Raw genomic sequence first — 21,407 nt, forward strand, 5'->3', positions numbered from 1 at the left:
TTAAAAAAATAAAAAAACAATTTTATTAACATATTAAACTTATAAAAACAACATTATTTAAAAACAACCTCGTTAAAAACTAATTAATTTAAATAAAAAAACCTTAAATAACTTTATTTATAAATTAAAATAAATTAAATATTAATATTAAACTTATAATATAATTATTTATAACTTAAAAAAATATTAATATAATTAATATAAATTAAATTAAATATAAGATTAAATAACTTAATTTCATTAATCGATAATTTTAAAATTAAATTATCTCGTAATATTATATTAAAAATAATAAAGGTATAGTTTTATGCCAGTTAAGGGGATAAGAAGGCGTGTTTAACGGCTTTTTCTTTGATAAAAAGTTGGCTATTTGGTGTTGGCGCTAATTAAGTAGAGTAATGTTATAAGCAGGTTGGGGCTAAGGATAGGAAGTAGAGGATTTTTTATGTTAAGCGAAACTTTAGCTTTGTTTTTTTTTTTAAAGGAGGTACTTTAGACGTTTAGAGCGCCATAGATGCGCTTGCTGTAGCTACCTAGCTTATAGCCACCAATAGACGTTAACGTTCTTATCATCATTATCATCAAGGAGTTAGAGTCATCAAAGACTTTAATAGATACCCAAGGCACCTAGGTAAGTTGAGTACTTAATATAGGTAATTTTGCGTACGTTTAGAGAGTCAATAATTAGGTACCTATTTACCTAAGGCAATTTTCTCATTGGGGTACCATGAGATAGAAGTGGCTTATTAAAGTCGTAAAGTGTTGATACCTATGGTTCTTAACAATTAAATGGTTATTGCCGCAGTGTGGAAACAAAAGGTAACATTATGCTAGTTACCTATTCTGTAGTTATATTAAGTATAACTAAAAGTAAGGGTTTTGGGAAGAAGAAAAGGAGGTAGTCATTATAGGTATAATTGCCAGAATTCTAAGATTGTCAATTGCCCAGTACACAGATGAACAAAGACTGCTTATCTTATATATTTATGGCTACCTGTTATCGATAAAGATTCTCCAGGTTAGGTACTCCGCCAAATTCTGCCGTCTTAATCTGTGCAGCTAAGCCTCTTAGCTCTACATACATACACACACCGCCCAGCGCCAATTCAGCCCCAACCCGTCCCCCACTTTCCGTCTTTGGTCTTAGGCGTCTTCTTGTCCCGCCTCTCCCACCTTCGCATTTCGCACGCAGCTCTCATCTCAGGCCGAAATTTCGAGAACAGAACCAAGTCGCATCTAATCAACATTCCATCCCACCGACTTAACTCACCTATATACTACTACTACCAGCTAACTCTTCACCTGCGGTACGAATTACTGGAGAGTTAATTTTATTCATCTCCTTCCTTTCGCTTGGCCATAACTACGTACATACCAGTAAAACCTTCTCATTCGCTTGGGACTCAACCGACTGGCTGACCCCTCAGTTGAATTCTTTAACAAACCAACCATGGTACGAACTGATCTGATCTGATCTAATATCATACTCTCCCCTTTTTCTATTCTATCCTACCCTATCCTATCTTTTCCCAGCATACCCCTTAGCAAGCCGTATACATACTTGTAATGCATATATCATAATACTAACCCTGCCCGCGCACCCCAACAGGCGACGACGACAAAACAGCGCCTGGCCCTCGCCATCTGCGACTTCCTATCCGCCTCCCTAACCGACGGCACCCTCTCAGCCGAGGACAAAGACAGCATCGACGTCGCCATCAACTGCATCGGCGAATCCTTCAAAGTCGACCCCGCCGACCCCGCCGCCGTCTCCGCCGCCACCGGCACCCAGAATCTTCTACAGATCTACGGCGTCTACGAGAAGCTCAAGTCCACCACCACCACCACTGCCAAACCCACCCCGAATACCGCCGACACCTCCGACAAGGCAAAGGAACCCACCGATGACGAGAAGGCTCGCGCCGAGGACCTCAAGGCCCGCGGCAACCGCGCCATGGCGTCCAAGGACTACCCCGCCGCCATCGACCTATACACCCAGGCCCTAGCCCTCAACCCCCGCAACGCCATTTACCTCTCCAACCGCGCCGCCGCCTACAGCGCCGCGCGCGACCACGCCAGCGCCCGCGCCGACGCCGAAACCGCCGTCAGCATCGACCCCAAGTACACGAAAGCCTGGTCGCGGCTGGGCCTCGCCCGGTTCGCTCTCGGCGACGCCAAGGGCTCCATGGAAGCGTACCGGCAAGGAATCGAGCACGAAGGCAACGGCGGCAGCGAGGCCATGAAGAAAGGTTTCGAGACGGCGAAGCGACGCGTCGACGAGCTAGAAGCCGAAACCGCAGACGTAGCTCCGACGGCACGTGGCGGCGGCGGCGGCGGAGGCGGCCCCGACCTAGGCAGCCTAGCGAGTCTCTTCGGCGGCGGCGGCGGCGCTGGAGGTGCAAACCGCGATGGAGCTAGCGGTGGCGGCGGAGGTGGTCTCCCGGATCTCGGCAGCATCATGAGCAACCCCATGTTCGCGAGCATGGCGCAGAACCTGATGTCGAACCCGGACATGATGCAGAACCTAATGAGCAACCCGCGCCTGCGTGAGATGGCCGACCGTTTCTCCAGCGGCGGTGGCATGCCTGACCTAGGCTCTCTGATGAATGACCCTAACATCGCCGACATGGCGAGGAATATGATGGGCGGCGGCGGCGGCGGCGCTGATGACGGGAGCAACCCCGGAGCCGGGCGCGGCGCAGGCCGATGATCGACTTCGTTCCGAGATATATCCTGTCTCATTCATCTTGAGCGGAGTTGTATAGGGGTTTCCGGGCGAGACCGTGCGAAGAGCGTAGCGTAGCGCTGCAAGGGAGAAAAAATCGGAACAAAGTTGGTTGGGCGGGGGGGGGGGATACGAGATCATAACCAGTAACGGTTCTTACATTTGTTCTGTTTTCCCCTTTTGGCCTTTTGGTCAATGAACGGATGAGGGTGATGAATGGCTGGGTTTGAGCTACGTAGACCACGAGTAGACTTTGCTTATAACAGATGAGCACTCACGGTAATAATAGAAGGCGAAAAAGGACAATATAAGGGTTTATTATTTATAATCCATCGCATCTGCTAACTGAGGCCCTAATGGTACATTGCGAACCGTGTGTGTTGATAATGAGACAAGTTAATAATCTCCGACGAGAGAAGTAGTTGAAAAGGGGGGGTAGTAAATAAATCAGTGCTCGTCTAAGTTCTTCCACCGTACACCTCGACTCCATACCATGCTATAATATCCCTTCGTTTTCTCCTCTAAACAACAACATTCCCAGTCCCGAAACACATAGCTTTTCTGTTTTTTGTTTAGTCCTCGAATGCTACCGACCGAGAAATCAAGAAAGGAGAAAAATATCGTGCCCGTTTTTTTGTTTCTCACCCTTTTCGCCCTCCGTCATCCGTATTCCTGCGATCCACCGATAGGTATTCTATAAATCAGAACCGAATAACACGCAATATAAACCATCCGTGATTAACATTCTGCATCCTTGTCCCCGACGCGAAAAGCGTTTTCTGTAAAAATGCATAATACATACAATCGGAATCGAAAAAAATGCGCACGAGAAAATGAGATACATATTCGTAGGCAAAGGGAGACTAAAATAGAGATAATGCGTCATCGAAAAGCACCGTTTGCAATGCCGATTTACTTTGCGCGAGATATAGAGATTCCGCGCTTTTGAGAGGGTCCCGCACCGTCCTTGTGACCGGACCTTGGGCTGGGTGGACCTCGTCTTCGACCCCTTCCGGCGCGGTAGCGGCCGCGGGCTCGACCGCGGTAACCGCCTCTACCCCTACTGGGACCTGGTAGGGGCTTTTTGGCTTCAGGAGATGGTGAGTGTTCGTGTTGTTCCCGTGGGAGCTTGCTCTCCCTTCGAGAAGGTTTTGTAGGTGTGGGCACAGGTTGGCTGACAGAACGAGTCGGGCTATCCGAAAAACAAAGTGGCGGTGGCTCGGGACAAGACACAGATTGAAGGGTGTTTCGACGAGGCTTGGAGTCGGGGGCGTCGAACACTGTTGATTGCGCGGCAGACTCGGGAGGTATGACAGGTGAAACGGCATCATCGTTTTTACTCGGGGGAATCGAATCGTAAGCTCTTATTGCAGTAGATATAGAAGCGGACTCGGAACCGGCCGGTGGTGTATTATGATAGGAACTGGCTTCCTCTTCGACGTCTTCGGCCCAGCTGTTTCGCATAGGAGATGTATTATTTAAATTTGGTTCGGCTGTAGAACGGGGTGTAAACTCCGGCGCACCAGGATTCAGCCTTGAACCCTGTCAGAGGTTAGTATCAATCAAAAAATCATGAATGATTTTTTGATGGATCTACCTCTTTTTGATGCCCATTTGGAGTATTCACAACCTGCCCGTTCACCTTTCCTGCAATAGGAGAGTTCTCTGCCGTTGATGCCGGCCGCGGTGCCTGGGTACTATTTGAGGCGCTGACACCATTTGCTGGCTCGTCCACGGACTCATCCGTCTGTATAACAGCCGAAGTTGCCGCACTATCTCCAGGGAGCTCTCCATTCTGCTTATTCTCCTTTGATTCCTTGGGCTTGAGGAAAATTTGTTTAGACCACAGCTCGGCGTATTTGCCTTTCTTGGAAATCAACTCTTCGTGGTTCCCTTGTTCAGCTATCTCCCCATTCGCAACGACGAAGATGGTATCGGCATTCATAACGGTTGAAAGACGGTGCCTAGATTAGAATCAGTATAACGTCACTGTATCTAGCGGCTAGTTATTAACATACGCTACGATGAATGTGGTGCGACCTTGACATAGGGTACGGAGACCGTCCTGGATTTTCTGTTCTGTGTCGGTATCGACAGAGCTAGTCGCTTCGTCGAGGAGCACGATCTCGGGCTGCTTGAGGATGGCCCGTGCGATCGCAATTCGCTGGAGTTCACCACCGGATAGTTTCCTAAATTTGTTAGCCAACAAAACCAATGTCTGTCGGTTAGATTGCAACTCACACACCACGCTCGCCGACGCGAGTTTTGTACCCCTCCGTGAAGCCCATTATATGGTCATGAATTGCCGCTGCTTTACAAGCGCTATAGACATCTTCGTCTGTAGCTGACAGCCGGGCATATCTAATATTATTGACGACGGTGTCGTCGAAAAGAATTGGTGATTGCGGGACAATACCAATAGACTGTCGTAGACTACGTACGAGCCAACGTTAGTAAAGGCAAAATCAAGAGATGGGAGGTCATAAAACACAATCCATCCCAGAAGATATCCATTTAGGATTTGAAAAACGTAGACATGGACCATACCTTGAGATCGTCACATCGCGAATATCCTGGCCATCGATTTGGATAGAGCCACCTGTCACGTCATAAAAGCGATCAAGGAGCTTCAAGATCGTTGACTTCCCAGCCCCCGTTGCGCCAACGAATGCCACCGTAGTACCAGATGGAACAGACACTTTCACGCTCTTCAAGATGTCCTTCTTCTTGTCGTAGCTGAAACTGACATTCCGGAACTCGACTTTACCACCCTTGAGCTTCAGGGGTTTAGCATCGGGCTTCTCAATGACGGTTGGCTTCGTCGTCATTACGTCAAGAAGCCTTTCGGCGTGCACCAGATCCTGGCTGATGTTCTTTCCGAGCTGAGAGAAAAAGCGTAGAGGTGATGTGAGTTGACCCCAGTATGTCAATAGCATGACAAAGTCACCAGCAGTAGCCTGACCATTAGTAATTTGGTATACAGCCAAGAACGCTCCAGCGAGCAATCCTGCGAGAAGGATTAAATACTGAAAGGCATGCCCAACAAAGTAGCTATAATACAGGGATTTCGTAGATGAGACGCGAGAGTTGACTGCCACGCCGTATCGTCTCTCTTCGTATGGGATCTGGTTGAAGGCACTGACGGTCTGCCAGCCTTGAATACCAGCCTGGCGGATATAATGTTCCTCAAAATACCTAGAAAAATAATAATCAGAACCCAGTCCATCAAGATCAAGTTTTCTAATAAAAAAAAAAAAAAAAAAAGCAAAAGAAATCCAACCAAGATCGGGATTGGAAGTCTTAGCTGAGCTACTGAAACATAGAAGTTGGGTCACTTACGTTCTAACCATCATCTTTCTTTTCTCCTTAAAGCTTGAGATGATATGAGTAGCAGCTTGGATGAACGCCGTGCCAGTTGCAATAGTGATGAATCCTTCGTACGGCCCGAATTTTGTCGACAGGTATGTGAACGCAATGACCAAGTCAATTAGCATTGGCAATGCCTGGAAACATATCGAGTCCAACATATTCGAAATAGAGGTCCCATTCGAAATAGCTACGATAAGATCCGATGAACTCTTAGAATCATGGAACTCGGAAGAAAGATTCATAATGTGAGAATACGCAGCGGTTGTGAGGGCTTCCCCAGAGTAGTGCTCGATAGGTAGCCATAGCATCTGCCTCAAGAAGTTAATTCCAGCCTCCGAAGCTAGAAGTCGAAGCCCAGCAAAAATCGCGACTTGAACCCAAGGATTACTATCAGAAACACCGCTCAGGGAATCCATAACGGCGCCATACTGCCGAGGAATTAGGAAATTGAGCACATTTCCAGCCAACAAGCACAGGCCCACGAGAGCAGCGTAGATTTGCAGGCGACGATTCTTGACAGGCCAAATGTACGGAAAGAAGATGAGAAATCCCTTGGCATACGCAATCCAGCTACCCTCGTTCTTCAACCGCTTCTCAATATTCTCTCGAGAAATACGCTGCTGACGTTCCCACGGTGATTCGACGTCTCTAGGCGAGTTGGCCGTCTCCGTATTAGTTGCATCCGTATTTGTACCCTCCGAGTTTGTCCCATAGCCGCTATCTGCCGATGTGTCGACACCATTCGCTCGCTGACCTGGCTTTGGGAGCAGAGGGGCTCGTTCCTCGTCATCGTCATCGTCGATTCCGTCTTCTCGCCAAACGAAATAAGCCAAAAGAGCGCCTAAGGCAAGAATGCAGCGAGCAATGACGATGGAGGCGTCCAGTCGGAGGAAGGCTGCTGAGTTGTCACCAGTTGGGGTCGTCACTATCGGCTCAGAGGCTGCGATGAATAGGAACGCAGCGTTGAAAGGCTCCAATACAAAAGCGATAAGCCACGATCCGTAGAAGGGATACCAAACGGTATCGGAACCGTCGCCGAGACTATTCTGCTCGATTCCAAAGATCAGGATGCAAGATAGCAAGCCGATAACTGTGTCCTGGGGTGGCCATCGACCCCACATAACAATCTCAATTATCTTGAGGATAAATTGAGCCACAAAGGTGCATAGAAAGCAAAGGAGAAGGCAATATATAACCTTGCGTCGAACATGGGTTGACTTCTTCGAGTCCGAGGTCTGCAACGTGCAGATCGCAATGGCTGAGGTGATGGCGAAGTATAGGAACACTACAAGGGGATAGACATAATGCAGCGTAACCTGCATACCCTGCAGCTCCAGTCCCATCATTCTCTCGGCCGCTACCTGATCGAATGGTTCGAGCCCAAAGTGCGTAAAGGTCCGAAAATAGCTGAATGGGCTGAGGAGAGTTCAGTGCAGATCAACAGCGAAGAGGCGGTGAAAGGATGAGTAGGTCCTAGATAGTAGATGGTCAGTTCCAAGTCTTCTTCCAGGGTATTTAAATAGGTTATGGGAGAAGAGATGAGCAGTATGTAGAAGCATTAGTAGCAAGTTCAACAGAATTGCGAAGGTTGCATTGATTGCTACAATTCGAGTATCCGAGCAATAGGGACTGTGCGTGTAGTTGTAACTGAGGCAGTTTTCGAATCTGAAGGCCAGTGTGGATAGCAAAAGGCGAGAGAGAGAAACTTGGAAGTTACATGACGAGGGATGTCAGATGATGAGTCTACTACGAAACAACATCCAACTAATATGTATCTACCCAAGTAGAAGGACCAAGCCATTTTTAAGCAGTTTAGTGCTGGCTCCAGTATCGCTCTTACTCCATGAAATCATGAGAGTAGCTAGCTCTTTCCTCGCTGCTTCCTTCATCACCTACTCGTGTAAGTGAGTGAGGCAAGTGATGTGAGTGATGTGTCGACAGAAGGTAGGAGGTAACATAACTGCCTGACTAAGGTAACTAATCGCCAGGCCCCAAGCTTTCAAAGCTTTAAAAGAGCTTTCTGCCATTACACCACAATACTATGGACAAACGCATGGTACTATATAGGTACATTCCAATACGAATTATGTAGGTATGTATGTATGTATGTATGTATGTATGTATGTGAATGACGATTACCTTATACAAGCTTTTAGAGTTAGAAACCCACAACGGGGGGAGGGGGGAAGGGGGGGCAGGGGATATTGTGAATGGAGGGTTATAGATTAGATGAAAAGGGATAGCATCATAACCATAGGTCATTGCTCGAATCTTTTGTGATGGAGTGGTCGATACCTAATGCATGTAGCGAGGTAGGTGGATCGTGGATTAGGAGGGAGCCGCCTTTGCAGCCAAGACATCTCGTCTGATCGCGGTTCTTATGCCGGAGGGTGTTATAGGAAAAAAAAGAATCACAAACATTCGACATAACGCAGAAACTTACTTAGCCAGGTCATAATCCCTCGAATAGTCAAGTCGTCCCTAGTAACACCAACAGAGCAGTGCTCCTATGTACCTATGCAAGTCGATGAGGCTTAAATCCCGAGTGGTAGCCTGTTGTTGGTCCAGTAGTTCATAAAAGTCCGGCATGAACCAACCGTCTAACCAGGGAAGGACGATCTGCGGCGATATCTGAGCCTTGACCAACGTCTGGCCTGTATACTACCAACAAGAGTTATAATTAACTTTGTAAAGCGTAGCAGCCACGTGAAAGAGTAAGTCGAATGCCGGGTTCAGCCCTACGGGTGACGCACACCTGAACTGCAGTTTACTGTAACTGTGTAAACTGCAAGAACCGCGGATAAACGGTAGATGAGGTCAGACCTAGACCGGAAATAACAGGACCAAAGTTAGTGAAGAGGACTGTAAAAACCGAGTCGGAGGTTGGCTGACAGGGTAAGACCAGCAAAGGCCTAGGTTCACGACTCTCTGCCCAGTTATGCCTTGCGTATCAGTAGACGTCGACTTAAGCACCAGCAGAACGAAGGAAGAACGTTTAGACGAAGCGAGACACATGACTTAATGTGGAACGAAACAAAGACTAGACAAATGCTAGCATATTAAGCTTCTAAGGGGTCCAGCACCGATACTCGTTCCATGAGATCTGCACCGTCTAATTTCCAGGTCTGCAACACTCATATCACGCGGTTCCAAAACAAGGCGAAATAAAGTCTAGAAGCGACACTAAGCTCGTCTCGGGACACCCGGCTAAAATAACCGGACATCGCGGCACTAGATAAGAACATGGGGTGGAAGGGGGAAACATAACATCGACCGGCATCGACCAGCATTGAGCCGCATGGGACAAGGAGTCCATGCCATCTCAAGGTTCAAAAATATGTTTTGCCAAGCCGCCATAAGTATCACAGCACGACGTCCGTTTCCGTAGCCGCAGCGGTGTGCAACGCACATGTACAAGCTGAAAATGTATCCCATAAGAAGAAGTCCATATAAATTGAGAGCAAACTATTACGAAAGACGAGGGAGGTCTTTGATGCAAACTCGACAACTCAACAGAGATATGGACGCAGCTGAACAGTTACCACCGTGTAAGTTAGACCCAAGACATGTGCGGAATGCCCTATTCGCGAGCCAAGAGTATTGTTTGGGGCTGATTCTGGTGTCTTTTTATTTCATTTCATTCGACCCAGCAATCCAGCATACACGGGCAACGTGGATCGCGCTAAGGCGAGCCATTTGACGCCACTGGTTAGTCTGCCGGCTTCTCAAGTCAGTAGTTGGGATTGGCACTGGGCAGGGGAACAGGGGACGCGTGACTTAATCCCAAGGCCGAATCGTCCACTTGGAAAGATTGCCAGCGTTCTTTGTGGGACAAATATCCTCTGTGGTCCTCCTACAACCGTTAAACAAAACAAGCAGTTTGATGAGTCCACATGGCCAGTTGCAGGAACTTGTCGCGCGGTGACACGTCAACTTAATCGGAACTCTCGTCACTATGAAGAGAGAAAAAGAGAGGAAGAGAGAAAAAATTTGCAGCTAACATGGAAGCGCGAGAGACAGGGAAGAGCAGAGGACAGGGATTAATAATGGCGAACGATCACGGGCCGTGTTCGTATTCCTATCGAGACAACGTCCAATGCTGACAATTGAATTTGGTGGAAATTCCGATTGCCTATGCTGGTAGGTATTGCGCAAGGACTGACCGAGACGGCCCCCAACTCCTTGACTTGTCTCCTCGGTGAGCAAGTGAGTGGATGAGTGAGTCAAGGACTATGTATCGGAAACTGGATGGTCTTATTAGCACCACAGTCTTGTTCGGGAATGTAGCTCGAACGTAACACGACCTCACTGGACCGTTGTGATTTTGCCGCGCTTTTGTTCACAGCGGTCAGGTTTAGTGTATTTGTAAAAGGTTGGCCACAAATGTCTCGCAGCGTTTGTGCTCTCGCAAGGTTGTGCCGATGTTCCCAGAACACGTGTCGGGAGTAAGACAACGGAAAACAGATAGATTGGTGTTTCCACGACGCCGGAAAAGGGTAATATATGTGTTATTGATTAAGTTGCGGCATTTGGTACTGGAAACTGTTGGTGGAAGAAAAGGAAATGGGCGAGGAATAAACTTAACTGGTACTTACCTAAGGTACGTAGGTGTAAACTGTAAAAATGATTTGCGACCCGACCGGACGGATCTAATTGCTAGTGGTGAAAGAGCCAGGGGTTCGGGAGAGATATGTGGGGAGTAGCTGCTTGCTGCCGTATAATTTTTAGGAGGTTACGTCGGTACCGGTACCATGTGTAGGTACCTACTAAAAATGTAGGTGAACCTTGGTAAGTGATACAAATACAGTATAGCGGTGACCTTAAAGCCTGCTAGAAACAGCACGGCAGCACGGCAGCACGGCAGCACGGTAAGTATACCTAGGTATATGCTGTAACCGGCAATCAAACCCTCGTACTGCCCGCACTTTGCCCGTATCAAACTTCTACCTATGTACCTAGGTACATAGGTAGATAAGACACGGAACTCAAGGACATAATCATCGCTTACTTCCGATGGGGATAATAACGTACATACCTCCGACATCATAAAGTGTTTACTACATACATATATACATACATACATACATACACCTAAGCATCTTACCTTACATAGAGGTAGTCATAGATGCATTACGCGTAGTTAACCTATAATTCTATTATTATGCGCCAGTTTAGTTAATAAATGCCTACCAACTTACATACCTACCTAGATAATGTACACAGGCTGAATGTACATCTCATTATGAATCCACATTGGTTCCGTCCGCGCACGATTGTCTCATCATGAATATCAACCGATCATCGATCCGCCCGTGGCCCCATCTACCCGTCCCTCCTCGGAGATGCCACTAAGAGAAAGCCCACCGGTTGCCCGATCCAATCATCTCGGTAGTTATATCTGCATATGTACATAGATGCAGTAATATCCGGTTTTAAGATACGATGGAGATGTGATATATCATACTGCAGGTTCCCATCACTACCTCTTATCTCAAAAGCTTGACATTTACCATTTACCGCCGTCTAGCCGAGTTTGGTCCGCTAGTTGATAATCATATGTATTGACTGGTAAGATCCCAGCCTCGACGCTAACTGAAGATCATCGTTGAGATCATCGCTGTCTTCAACTACAACTATTAGAGTTTAAAGACTATAAAAAGCTGTTATACTCTATCTCACCTAATCCGCTGACTCAGGATTCATGCACGGCCGTCTAAATTCGCGGCTCTGCTGAGCAATGCTTTATCAGTAACGCGTTGATTACTCGTCTTACTGCCTACATAAACGCCGGCATGCAGATGTTGGCACGAGACTTGTCATCTTATGTAATGACAAGCTGTGGCTGGGTGTCTACCACTTCAACTTCGGTACCGGTTTTGGCCAGCAATCGACAGACCTATCAAGCAGGACAGCAGCTTTCACACCGCTATCCATTTTGGTTGAATCCGTAGGTAGTATTTACATCCACTACCATCCTGTATAAGGTAACTCATCAGCAGACATCATCAGATCTGCAGAATAAGATTAACATCTTATTTAATTTAGGCAATATGTTTACGCATCTTACGCGCGTGCACTCTTACTGCATTGAGGTCACGCGCCTACGACTTGCATTACTTACGTTGTCGTAGTTTAATTCCTGCGTATTATCCTAGCCTCGCTACTGTGTCTTCTATGGCAAGTTATAAAGGGTAAATTAGAGAAATTGGTGTATATCAGATGATCGAAATGACCAATACAGTAGCTGACAGGCGGTATTAATTCCTCGCCCGAAGACTTAGAATCAAATAGACAAGAATTCTGTGATTTAAATCTTTCTATAGGAGGGTCGACATTCCTCAACCATATCTTAGCTACGAGATCACTAGATAACTAATGCCTAAAAGGGAGGCTTGCAATCCTATCAGTGAACCGGTCATAGTTAGGATCGTAGTTCTTTGCAATTCTATTAAGTTGGTGTTCTCTCCTTGCTCATATCCTTTACGTTGGCAGTTACTAAACGGAGAAGGTTCATCTTGCCTATTCCATAAGGGAGAGAAAATAGAAGGACAAGAAAATATATGAAGGGGAAGGACATATATATATAATAGTACCACATAAAACGACCATTGCCGGGTTAGTAGAAAACCAAAAGCAAGACCAACTAAGTTGCGGGAAGATTCACTTTTAACATTAATATAAGATACTTATATACCTGACTGGACACTTTCAACACAAGATATATATAGCTAGCTATATATAGGTACCTATTTAATAAGCAAACTGGAAGAAACTCTAATAACCAATTACAAGACGTCCAATTATATATCTAAGTTATAAAATTTAGTGAAAGCAACTAAACGAAATAAGAAAATACCGTCGATAATATTATATACAGTCAACAATTAACAGTACTGCACCTTGCTTTCATTCTTATATACTACCTATGTAGTTAAGGCAAGTTATTGAGACTTGTTCCTCTAGCGTAGAAACAGACTAATTGGAGGGGGTTTTCCAGGCCATAATAACTAGGTACCCAAGGTTAGACTAACTGTATTCGAGCGCCGTTGCCTAGATCTGCCTAGGATTACCCAACAAGCTACCTCACAGTTGATCTAATATCCAATCATGTTATAAAGTAAGACTATTATGGGAAGGCTATAAGATTATTTAGCCAATCATATTTCTTGAAGATAATTTAAGTACCATATCTGGGACAAGCTGATGCTTGAGGATACTTACACAAAACAAACTATTAACTTTGGTATTCTTTCTTTCTTTCTTTCTTAACTTCACTCATTCTTGAATTCCACGAAATATAGCCATGGCCGATACTGCTCCCGAAGTCCCCGCGGAGGAGCGCCAAGAAGATATCGATATAGTCGATAGGAAGGCAGAGGCTCTCGCGGAGCAGATAAAGAAGAGCAAGCACTTCATCGTGTTCACCGGAGCCGGGATCTCTACTTCAGCCGGTTAGTTTCACCGCCTTACTATGCGGTCGTCGTCCGGTCTAAATCTTACGTAGATACTAGGTATTCCCGACTTCCGCGGTACCCAAGGCGTCTGGACGCTCATGGCTCAGGGAAGACAGCGGCCGAGTGCGGTGAACACCCTCCAAGCTGTACCAACTGCTACGCACATGGCTCTTGTTGAGCTGCAGAATAGAGGGATATTGAAGTATCTGGTTAGCCAGAACTGCGATGCCTTACACCGGAAGAGTGGAATCCTACCAGTGAGTTTATAACATGTCTGCCTTGATAGATGAGTGGGGTCGTATTTATGGTAATCTTGATTTAGGATAAGATATCTGAGCTACATGGCAATAACAATCGCGAGTACTGTAAGGACTGCGGGAAGGAATATATTCGCGGTACTTTATCCTCCTAAAATGCCATTGCGATTCTCCACTAACAATTACTAGACTTCCGGGCTGTCGCTTCGTATGAAAAGACAGTCTACGACCACCGCACGGGGCGGAAATGTGCGCGTTGCGGCGGAGCTCTACTAGACAGCATCGTCAACTTCGGTGAGTATCTCCCCGCCGAGCCCTTAAGGCTTGCTCGCAGCCACGCCAAGAAGGCAGACCTCTGCCTCGTTCTGGGTTCTTCTCTCACGGTGCCCCCAGCGAGTGGAATCCCGGAAACAGTTGGTGCGAGGAAAACTGCGAAACTTGCCATCTGCAATCTGCAAGACACGCCACTGGATGGTCTCGCGGACCAGCGTATTTACTCAAAGGCGGATAAGCTGATGACTCGGGTTATGGCCAAACTCGACATTCCTATCCCGCAGTTCATTCTCCGCCGCCGCCTGATTGTACAGATGGAGACGACAGGCGGAAACCGGCATCAGCTGAAGATATGTGGTGTCGATGTCGACGGAACACCTATGAGTTTCCTCCGCTCCGTAAAACTTGAACAGTATTGTAGACGGGCAGCTTGTATAGAGCCCTTCACTATCAGTTTTCGCAGCGACTTAGATATAGGAACGGAACTGGAATTGGAGTTGGAGTTTATGGGGAACTATGGCGAGCCAAACCTAGGGATCAGATACGAGTATACTGGTGAAGCTGGTGCAGAAATACTGTATCTCCTTGAATATGACCCACAGACTGGAGGATGGAAGACGGAGAGGCAGGAGAGTCAGAGTATCGATGAAAATGACAAGCCTACACGGCGAGCGAAGAAATAGGCTAGATACACTGCACATGGCATCACTACCAGGCAAAGAACATTAAATCTTGATTCACACTCTCAAAAGCACGCCACACGCCTCGTATCCCAATAACAACAAACCCATACCCAGCAGCCCTCACACCCGCAATACATAATCACTTGGAGCCATACTCCTCATACACCCCCCGCCGTCCCAACACCCACCCCACCACAACCGCAACACCCATCGCGGCCCTAGTAGCCACACCACCAACCCACCCCGCGCCCACCGCCGTAACCGGGTAATTATCCGCCCTCCAGAACAAGTTCCACAGCTCAAGCGTCACTAGCGCGTCGCCGCCCCCCGCCGCATCCAGGATAATCCCGTTCAAGTTCCGAAAGAACATCTCCTTCGCGCCGTCCCTCGGCTCCGTCCATTCCCTCACCACCAGCTCCTCCGCATCTGCCCCCGCCGTCTCTTCCTCCGCGCGGCGCCACTCGTGCACCGCGCCCCGCGGCACCGTGACCACGCCGTCGGCAGGCCTCGCGCAGAATATCCGACCGGACAGCATGACGCGCGCACGGCCGGCTAGCACCTGCAGGAACTCCGTGTGCGAGTCGTGCCAGTGGGGCCCGGATGTCCACGCGGAGCCGACCGGGACCCGGATCGTGGCCTGGTCGCGCACCGAGAGGTCGTAAGTGACGGCTTCCGGACCCGCGCGCGTGAAGGTATCTTGGTCCGTCCTGCGAGTCCGTCTCGAAGAAGACATGTTCAAAATTTAACGTCCTTTACTGTGCTGGGGAATTGGTGAAAGGCCAGAGCAGACGAACTGGTATTTTGTGGTATATGATAAGTCGTTAGGCCTGAGTTGGGAGTTAACTTGTTGCTGGTTACTGTTTAAGAAAATAGACAGATGGCTGAGTTGGGGACTTATAAAAATAAGCCGTCCGCCAACAGGCCAACATAGCTTGATTCGGTCAGATGTTAGGTGCTAGTAAATGCGATTTACATGTTCTATAATGGAGCTATTCCTTCTGTGCCGCATGATGCTAACATAACCCTTACCAAGCGTGGATATACGCTGATAACACGTTGCTATTAACTATTAAGATGCTTGGTAATTGGCAATTTGATCATCTAAGAAAATTATATTCGATTGTAAACTATCGCAGCTATTCATTGCAGTAAAGTGTGACCTAATAATCCTGTAAGTACTTGGCCAGATTATTACCAGGGGTTTAAGTATCGTTGATCTGGTCGACATCATATTAAACTAGCCTTACCTTGGCCCTTGCGGATACCTAGACCTACGTTGGTTACCTGGTATAAGTAAACGTAAGCCAAGATTCTTAGAATGAAATTGGAGTAAGATTATGGGTAGTTTGAGTAGACCGTATCCCATACGTCTTCTCGCAATGAAACGCAATTACCTGGTATCGTATACAAATATTACGCAGCCTGCACCATGCGTAGAGCTTACATCTCTCTAACTTACGCATATGCATAGGTACGCATACGCATACGCATACGCCTCAATAACCGAATGCCGTAACCCATTAACATAACTTGAACCCTCCCTAAAAACGCCGGCTTATTTCCCTAATAAGTATCGCTATTATGTCTATCCACTAACGACGTCGGTTTCGATTCTCTGCATTCTTAATTTTTCTCGATGGCCAATTCATTATCTTCCTGTACTTAACCCATAGGAAGAATACGTCCTTCAGCACGACAAATAAGCACCCACCGACGAGGCTTCGTCCCCATCGCTCTTGAAGCAGACCTGTGCAAGAGCCAAGTGCCGGCCGTGAAACAAATCGCGACGGAAGCACAAATCTCAATATCTCACCCATTCCGTAACATATGCCTGGGTAAAGTAATGACCCGGCCAAGAAGTTTTCGAGTGGTCTACCCCGTATCACCGCGTTTCGACGATTGTCTTGTCTATGGCCGATTGCCTCCTCTTCATCGGCAACTCCTATCGCTATATCGATGTCAAAGTCGAGGAGGTTGTCGCCATTAATCGCTGGCTCGTCGCTGGTAGGTATCGCAACCGGCTGCTGGCCTGCCCCACTGGCCATCAGTTTCCTGGCTTGTGCTTTCCATCTCTTCTCGAGGGTTTTGGAGACGGTGCTGTGGAGTTGGAAGTAGGAGGTCCTGAGGGCAGGGTAGATGGCTAAGGCTCGTTGCGGGGATGGAGGCCACGTGAAATACTCGTCCGCGTGGTCGATGAGCGCTACGAATGTTGCATACTATCAGTTTCGCAAGCGAAATCATGTTAGCAACTAGACCAATGTATAGCGATACGTGAGAGTTGCTTACCATCACTGAAGTGGGAAATAAACTAACACTCTGTAAACGTAGTCGGTTGAGTACCAGTCCTGGGGCGATGAATGGTAATATTGCAAAGTTTATTAAATTAATAGGCGGCATGCGACTCCTACCTGCTACGCGAACGGGGAGACGTATGAAACCAAATAGAACGGGGTCCTCAGTGCCGTACAAGAAGTCCATCGTAGCTTCAGGGCCCGCGAACAAATCGAGAGCCTTGATACCATAAATGGAACTGCTCACCAGCGCGCCCGAAGCAAGAAATCCGAACAAGATCTGCGGAGACCACTTTGAATATGTGACATTCAGGTAGTTATCCATGTATGTGGCAAGGTCCCATCGCTCAGTAACTATGATGGGCGCTTTGCAGATGGGACACTTAATATCCTTGGACTGAGATTCCAGATCTGTGATCCAAGCCATTAGACATTCATGATGTCCTTCTAGTGTGCATGTGCACGGTGTTGACCAGTCGGCGGGGAGTGTAGCCTCAGGCTCATCGACGAGGCAGATGAAACATCGACGGGTATTCGGTGGAGGATCAGAGAAGGAGTGGTGACTTGTGTGTTCATGGCTGTCGATAATATGAGGAGCTGTCGCAGTTGTATCGCTGGTCGTTGCTTTATCGGAGGGTGTCTGGTCTGGCGAAGATGCCATCTTGAGTGAGCTACCTGCGATGACTGCAGAAGGCTTTAATGGATACTATGCTATGTCATGCTCCGATTAATGACACTGAATGAGTGAATGCAATAAAATCTAAATTGACCGGAGCTTGATATATTAGATGTATGATATCTAAGTCGCTTTGAGGGTTGCTCTTGTAAGGCTACGGCATAGAATTGAAAGTATGTTACGCGCAAGTTGTTGATTGATTAGGATTAGGTATTGTCTCTAATAATTTGTCGCTGATATCATTGTTAGGTGCACGTCTTGTATTGTACCTGGTAGCTACTGCCTAGTACCTACCCTTGGGCCTTATGTACATAGGTACCTAGGTTCTTAGCACGTGCTTACCTAAGGTAATCCGACCATAAGTCCCCACACGTGGATAGCTTTGTTAGGACCCTCCCCGCTTCTAACGGCAGGTACTTAACGTGAAGTAACTGAACAAAGTTGGTTAACATCATACTTGCTTAATTACAAGCTATGAATATCATATGTAAAATACGAAACATTCTTAAATACAAGTGATACCTACATGTATGTAAGTACCTGGTTCTATCGACTGACAGTCAAGTTAGACCTTTACTTTCAATATTGACTATTCATCCTTTTTACAGATATTTATTTCCGTAAAGTTATCGCTGACGCTTAGGGTTACCATCATGTAAGTTATGATGTTTCTCGGGGCAATACGGAGTCGCCTTCCCATTGCTCGGAGATGGCTCTTCTATACCTCTTCGGTTTCAGTTAAATCACCTCTCCTAGTATCTTCGGAAGGTTTCTATTATTGAATCAGGTACCGCCTGGTCAGTGTCTCATGAAAGTACGTACTGTTGTCGTAGCATAGACGCTCATGGCGTTTCTAAGATGAGTGCCTGTTATAAATACCTACCCAGATACTTGACAAAACAATATAAAATCTATTTAGCAGCTGATAGTCTATTGTTTAAACGGCATGGAAATCCCTCGAAGAAGGCCGCGAATACTCTTACTATAACAGTTAAGCCTGAACCGTACCGCTGTGCTGATAACTAGCCGCCAAGACGACCTCTGCATCCGAATGGACGGGTAATATGCAACGATCCCGAACCCTAGCTCCCGTACGGGACTCTTAATGAGGTCTTGCTAGGGGGTTTCTTTTAGTTTACGGGACATGTAACACTACAAAAACATCTTACTCTGTCTTTCTTGCTCGTCAATTTTCTTCTTGTTTGTCTTTCTCCTTCGCCCTCGAGAGACATGACAAGGCCCCGTGCGCCAAGAGCGGCGGCCGTTGCGGGCGCGATCGCGCGAATTCTTGGCTTAGGTACTTCCGTGGTATTAATAGCCAACCTTATCTACGAAAGTGTGAACTGGGGAAAGACGCTGGGGCTTTCGGTCTCGGTGGTAAGGCATCAAATACCACCCGGAATGTGAATATCGATGCTAAATCCAACCCCTAGGCTGTGATTGCACTGTTGGTCGACGGCTCCGAGCTGTAAGAAACCTCTTAAATCCATTTATCTTAAATTCAATTTTATATTGGACTCTTGAGATATATATCCGAAATTCATACATCCTTACTCGGAGAATTCGTTACTGACTTGTTCATATAGGACCGGGTTGCTTGACTCAACCCGCACCATACCCCGTGTTTCCCCGGTTTGCTTAATCTGCGAAGATCTGTTGGTCCTTTGCTTGGCGATCCCTTCAATCTTTTTGATTATTTTGAGCAATATCCATGAGAATGCTGCCGACCCGCCATACCCCTGGGAAGGCACCGATTCCCTATCTTTTATAGTTACCATCGCCATATGGTGAGTTTTAACCCACGTCTGATATACATATGGATTATGGCCATTGCTAACCGAATTAGCATCCTAAGATTTATGATCCTGATATGGAGCTGCGTGGATTGCTGTTACACATTTAAGCATCCAAGACGACCCGAGAGTATACTTACACCTGTACATTCAATAGGCGAGTTACGAGATGTTGCTCCAAGTAGATAATATATTATTAACGTGCTCCTCCCATGCTGCGTCATGCTTCGAGTAGCTTCGCACTACACTACACTCAAGTATGCTATCAATATGTGAGTACATAAATAAGCCTCAGCGACCGTAATATATTAGCGCTACAACCCCGAATCCCATCACGGAGCTTTAGCGCACTCTTGTGCGTAGCCATCCTTCATAGGACACTTTAACTGCCCAGGGTGAGGCCTACAGGCAGTCCCTATGCAGCAGGTAGTGCTACGACTACAGCCAGGGAGATCTACCTTTGTAGCAGTGTCATCTGTAGGATATGTGTAGGCCATACCTCGACAGTCCTGAAATATATTCTCGGGGCCAGGTGGATGCTGGGGATCATCTCTATATGGGTTCGCGCATGTTTTCCCATTCAACTGGAGATCTTTCTGTGGTCATGAATTAGCTGCTAAGAAAACTGGTAATATTGCCTCAATAGTGACGAACCGGGCATATCTCTTGCAAGTTGAGGTTGCAGCCGAATTGTACTTGATCATCGCATTCGCAGACCATCGGGACGGTGAAAGCATCACTAAACTGCGGTCAGAAGGACTAATATCAAGGTTTCAAGCAATTACTCTTACACATAGCTGACATCCATCGCCATAATTGCATGTCCAGAATTCATGAAGAAGGACCCTTCTAACAACGTGGCTCGGTCTATAACATCAAAGTCTTTCTCATACATAGCCATTCGTCCAAACCACTGGGCATTTAACATTAGAATTCTGCTTTGAAAGACAAGTGTACCTACTCTATGATTTGCTATGACTTTTTGGAGACGGTAGTCCCGAAGTACGCTCGCCACTAAGCAAAGTAGAGGATAGGATAGGTCCGTGCTGTGTTTCAACTTACTCCTGTTGGGACCGCGAACGTAATAGTATCTCCTGGCGCGATAGTGTTTGCCTGGTTATATTCTCTAGTTGCTGTCGGACTACCAGCGCCTTCTTGGTGCAGTGTAGAAACAGCCGCCGTGTGAGAATTAATCACGGTAAATACGAAATCGCCTGCCTGGCCAACTGAAGCAGTAGTCCCCGAGGGTTGCGTCTCCGTGGGTAGGATGACTGTCGTGATAGTTCCCAGAGCTACTCGGCAAACCCCGAGAAACACTAAGATAGTTGGTGCCTTAATGGCCGTGATAGAGATAATAGAACGCATCCTCATTTCATTCAGAGGAACATGAATATTTCTTAAGATTTGCCATGGGGACATAGAGGTCAAAGAGGAAGTAAGAACAAAAGCTATGGGGGTCCCAACAGGTTTATATATGTGTTGACCCTCAAAAGAGCGTCGTGGGGAATCTACTCACTTTCAGAAGCAATTCAGAAGCATCTTCGCAAGAGGGGTTAATTGACATGAGTTTCAGTGATTCATAGTTACTCGATCAAATTCATCTTTGAAACCGGGCGTGATTGTTAGGACTGCTGATTTTGACGGGAGGTGACCTGTGTAAGAGTTACGCCGTGAGACAACGGTGTTGTTCCTACAGCGGACTATATTCCACGCTGAAGTATAAGAGAGAGAATTGGCACCACGTTTACACGCCGTACGAATTGCGGTTCCTGTGATACGTTGGTATTTTGAGTTACTCGTAATATCATGCCTTGAAGCCTGTGAATCTTCCTTAGTTCTATCAGCAGACCGTATGGTTATTTCGGATGGCGAATTTTGTGCTATTG

The 21,407-nt window shown here is 46.8% G+C and overlaps 7 protein-coding genes across 7 annotated transcripts; 3 read left to right on the forward strand and 4 right to left on the reverse strand.

The window, feature by feature from the left end:
* The first annotated feature begins 1,116 nt into the window (after positions 1-1,116).
* Positions 1,117-3,053, forward strand: F4813DRAFT_368276 (uncharacterized protein). Its single transcript, XM_049244287.1, has 2 exons — positions 1,117-1,453; positions 1,610-3,053. The coding sequence occupies exons 1-2, from the start codon at positions 1,451-1,453 to the stop codon at positions 2,708-2,710; spliced, it is 1,104 nt and encodes a 367-aa protein (XP_049097233.1). The 5' UTR covers positions 1,117-1,450; the 3' UTR covers positions 2,711-3,053.
* A 584-nt stretch (positions 3,054-3,637) lies between these two features.
* On the reverse strand, positions 3,638-7,440 carry F4813DRAFT_382201 (uncharacterized protein; the record flags this gene model as incomplete). Its single annotated transcript, XM_049245769.1, has 6 exons — positions 3,638-4,267; positions 4,323-4,689; positions 4,744-4,914; positions 4,967-5,158; positions 5,273-5,920; positions 6,065-7,440. The coding sequence occupies 6 exons, from the start codon at positions 7,438-7,440 to the stop codon at positions 3,638-3,640; spliced, it is 3,384 nt and encodes a 1,127-aa protein (XP_049097234.1).
* A 5,770-nt stretch (positions 7,441-13,210) lies between these two features.
* Positions 13,211-14,831, forward strand: F4813DRAFT_186474 (DHS-like NAD/FAD-binding domain-containing protein). Its single transcript, XM_049239371.1, has 4 exons — positions 13,211-13,545; positions 13,606-13,805; positions 13,871-13,943; positions 13,995-14,831. The coding sequence occupies exons 1-4, from the start codon at positions 13,398-13,400 to the stop codon at positions 14,759-14,761; spliced, it is 1,188 nt and encodes a 395-aa protein (XP_049097235.1). The 5' UTR covers positions 13,211-13,397; the 3' UTR covers positions 14,762-14,831.
* Positions 14,831-16,181, reverse strand: F4813DRAFT_186502 (uncharacterized protein). Its single transcript, XM_049239372.1, has 3 exons — positions 16,156-16,181; positions 16,009-16,045; positions 14,831-15,921 (listed from the first exon to the last, which is right to left on the reverse strand). Exon 3 carries the CDS (start codon positions 15,492-15,494, stop codon positions 14,901-14,903), a length of 594 nt encoding a protein of 197 aa, XP_049097236.1. The 5' UTR covers positions 15,495-15,921; positions 16,009-16,045; positions 16,156-16,181; the 3' UTR covers positions 14,831-14,900.
* Positions 16,182-16,353: 172 nt separating this feature from the next.
* On the reverse strand, positions 16,354-17,713 carry F4813DRAFT_391984 (uncharacterized protein; the record flags this gene model as incomplete). The annotated part of the gene is made up of 2 exons (XM_049247232.1): positions 16,354-16,977; positions 17,048-17,713. 2 exons carry the CDS (start codon positions 17,711-17,713, stop codon positions 16,354-16,356), a joined length of 1,290 nt encoding a protein of 429 aa, XP_049097237.1.
* Positions 17,714-18,229: 516 nt separating this feature from the next.
* Positions 18,230-19,738, forward strand: F4813DRAFT_368291 (uncharacterized protein). The gene is made up of 5 exons (XM_049244288.1): positions 18,230-18,260; positions 18,337-19,105; positions 19,162-19,196; positions 19,315-19,515; positions 19,575-19,738. The coding sequence occupies exons 2-5, from the start codon at positions 18,959-18,961 to the stop codon at positions 19,708-19,710; spliced, it is 519 nt and encodes a 172-aa protein (XP_049097238.1). The 5' UTR covers positions 18,230-18,260; positions 18,337-18,958; the 3' UTR covers positions 19,711-19,738.
* A 115-nt stretch (positions 19,739-19,853) lies between these two features.
* On the reverse strand, positions 19,854-20,886 carry F4813DRAFT_382205 (Osmotin, thaumatin-like protein; the record flags this gene model as incomplete). Its single annotated transcript, XM_049245770.1, has 4 exons — positions 19,854-20,117; positions 20,176-20,260; positions 20,313-20,434; positions 20,584-20,886. 4 exons carry the CDS (start codon positions 20,884-20,886, stop codon positions 19,854-19,856), a joined length of 774 nt encoding a protein of 257 aa, XP_049097239.1.
* Between the last annotated feature and the right edge of the window lie 521 nt (positions 20,887-21,407).

The sequence above is a fragment of the Daldinia decipiens genome (assembly GCF_022478715.1).
Source record: "Daldinia decipiens strain CBS 113046 unplaced genomic scaffold F4813scaffold_31, whole genome shotgun sequence".
Lineage (NCBI taxonomy): Eukaryota > Fungi > Ascomycota > Sordariomycetes > Xylariales > Hypoxylaceae > Daldinia > Daldinia decipiens.

What these genes read in the sequence shown, in the direction of transcription:
- F4813DRAFT_186474 (XM_049239371.1), top strand. Translation starts at nt 13,398, where the DNA reads ATGGCCGATACTGCTCCCGAAGTCCCCGCGGAGGAGCGCCAAGAAGAT. An exon ending in CGGGATCTCTACTTCAGCCG is followed by an intron (nt 13,546 to 13,605) that starts GTTAGTTTCACC and finishes CGTAGATACTAG; the next exon opens with GTATTCCCGACTTCCGCGGT. An exon ending in GGAAGAGTGGAATCCTACCA is followed by an intron (nt 13,806 to 13,870) that starts GTGAGTTTATAA and finishes ATCTTGATTTAG; the next exon opens with GATAAGATATCTGAGCTACA.
- F4813DRAFT_186502 (XM_049239372.1), bottom strand. Translation starts at nt 15,494, where the DNA reads ATGTCTTCTTCGAGACGGACTCGCAGGACGGACCAAGATACCTTCACG.
- F4813DRAFT_368291 (XM_049244288.1), top strand. Translation starts at nt 18,959, where the DNA reads ATGACAAGGCCCCGTGCGCCAAGAGCGGCGGCCGTTGCGGGCGCGATC. An exon ending in TGGGGCTTTCGGTCTCGGTG is followed by an intron (nt 19,106 to 19,161) that starts GTAAGGCATCAA and finishes TCCAACCCCTAG; the next exon opens with GCTGTGATTGCACTGTTGGT. An exon ending in TTGGTCGACGGCTCCGAGCT is followed by an intron (nt 19,197 to 19,314) that starts GTAAGAAACCTC and finishes TTGTTCATATAG; the next exon opens with GACCGGGTTGCTTGACTCAA.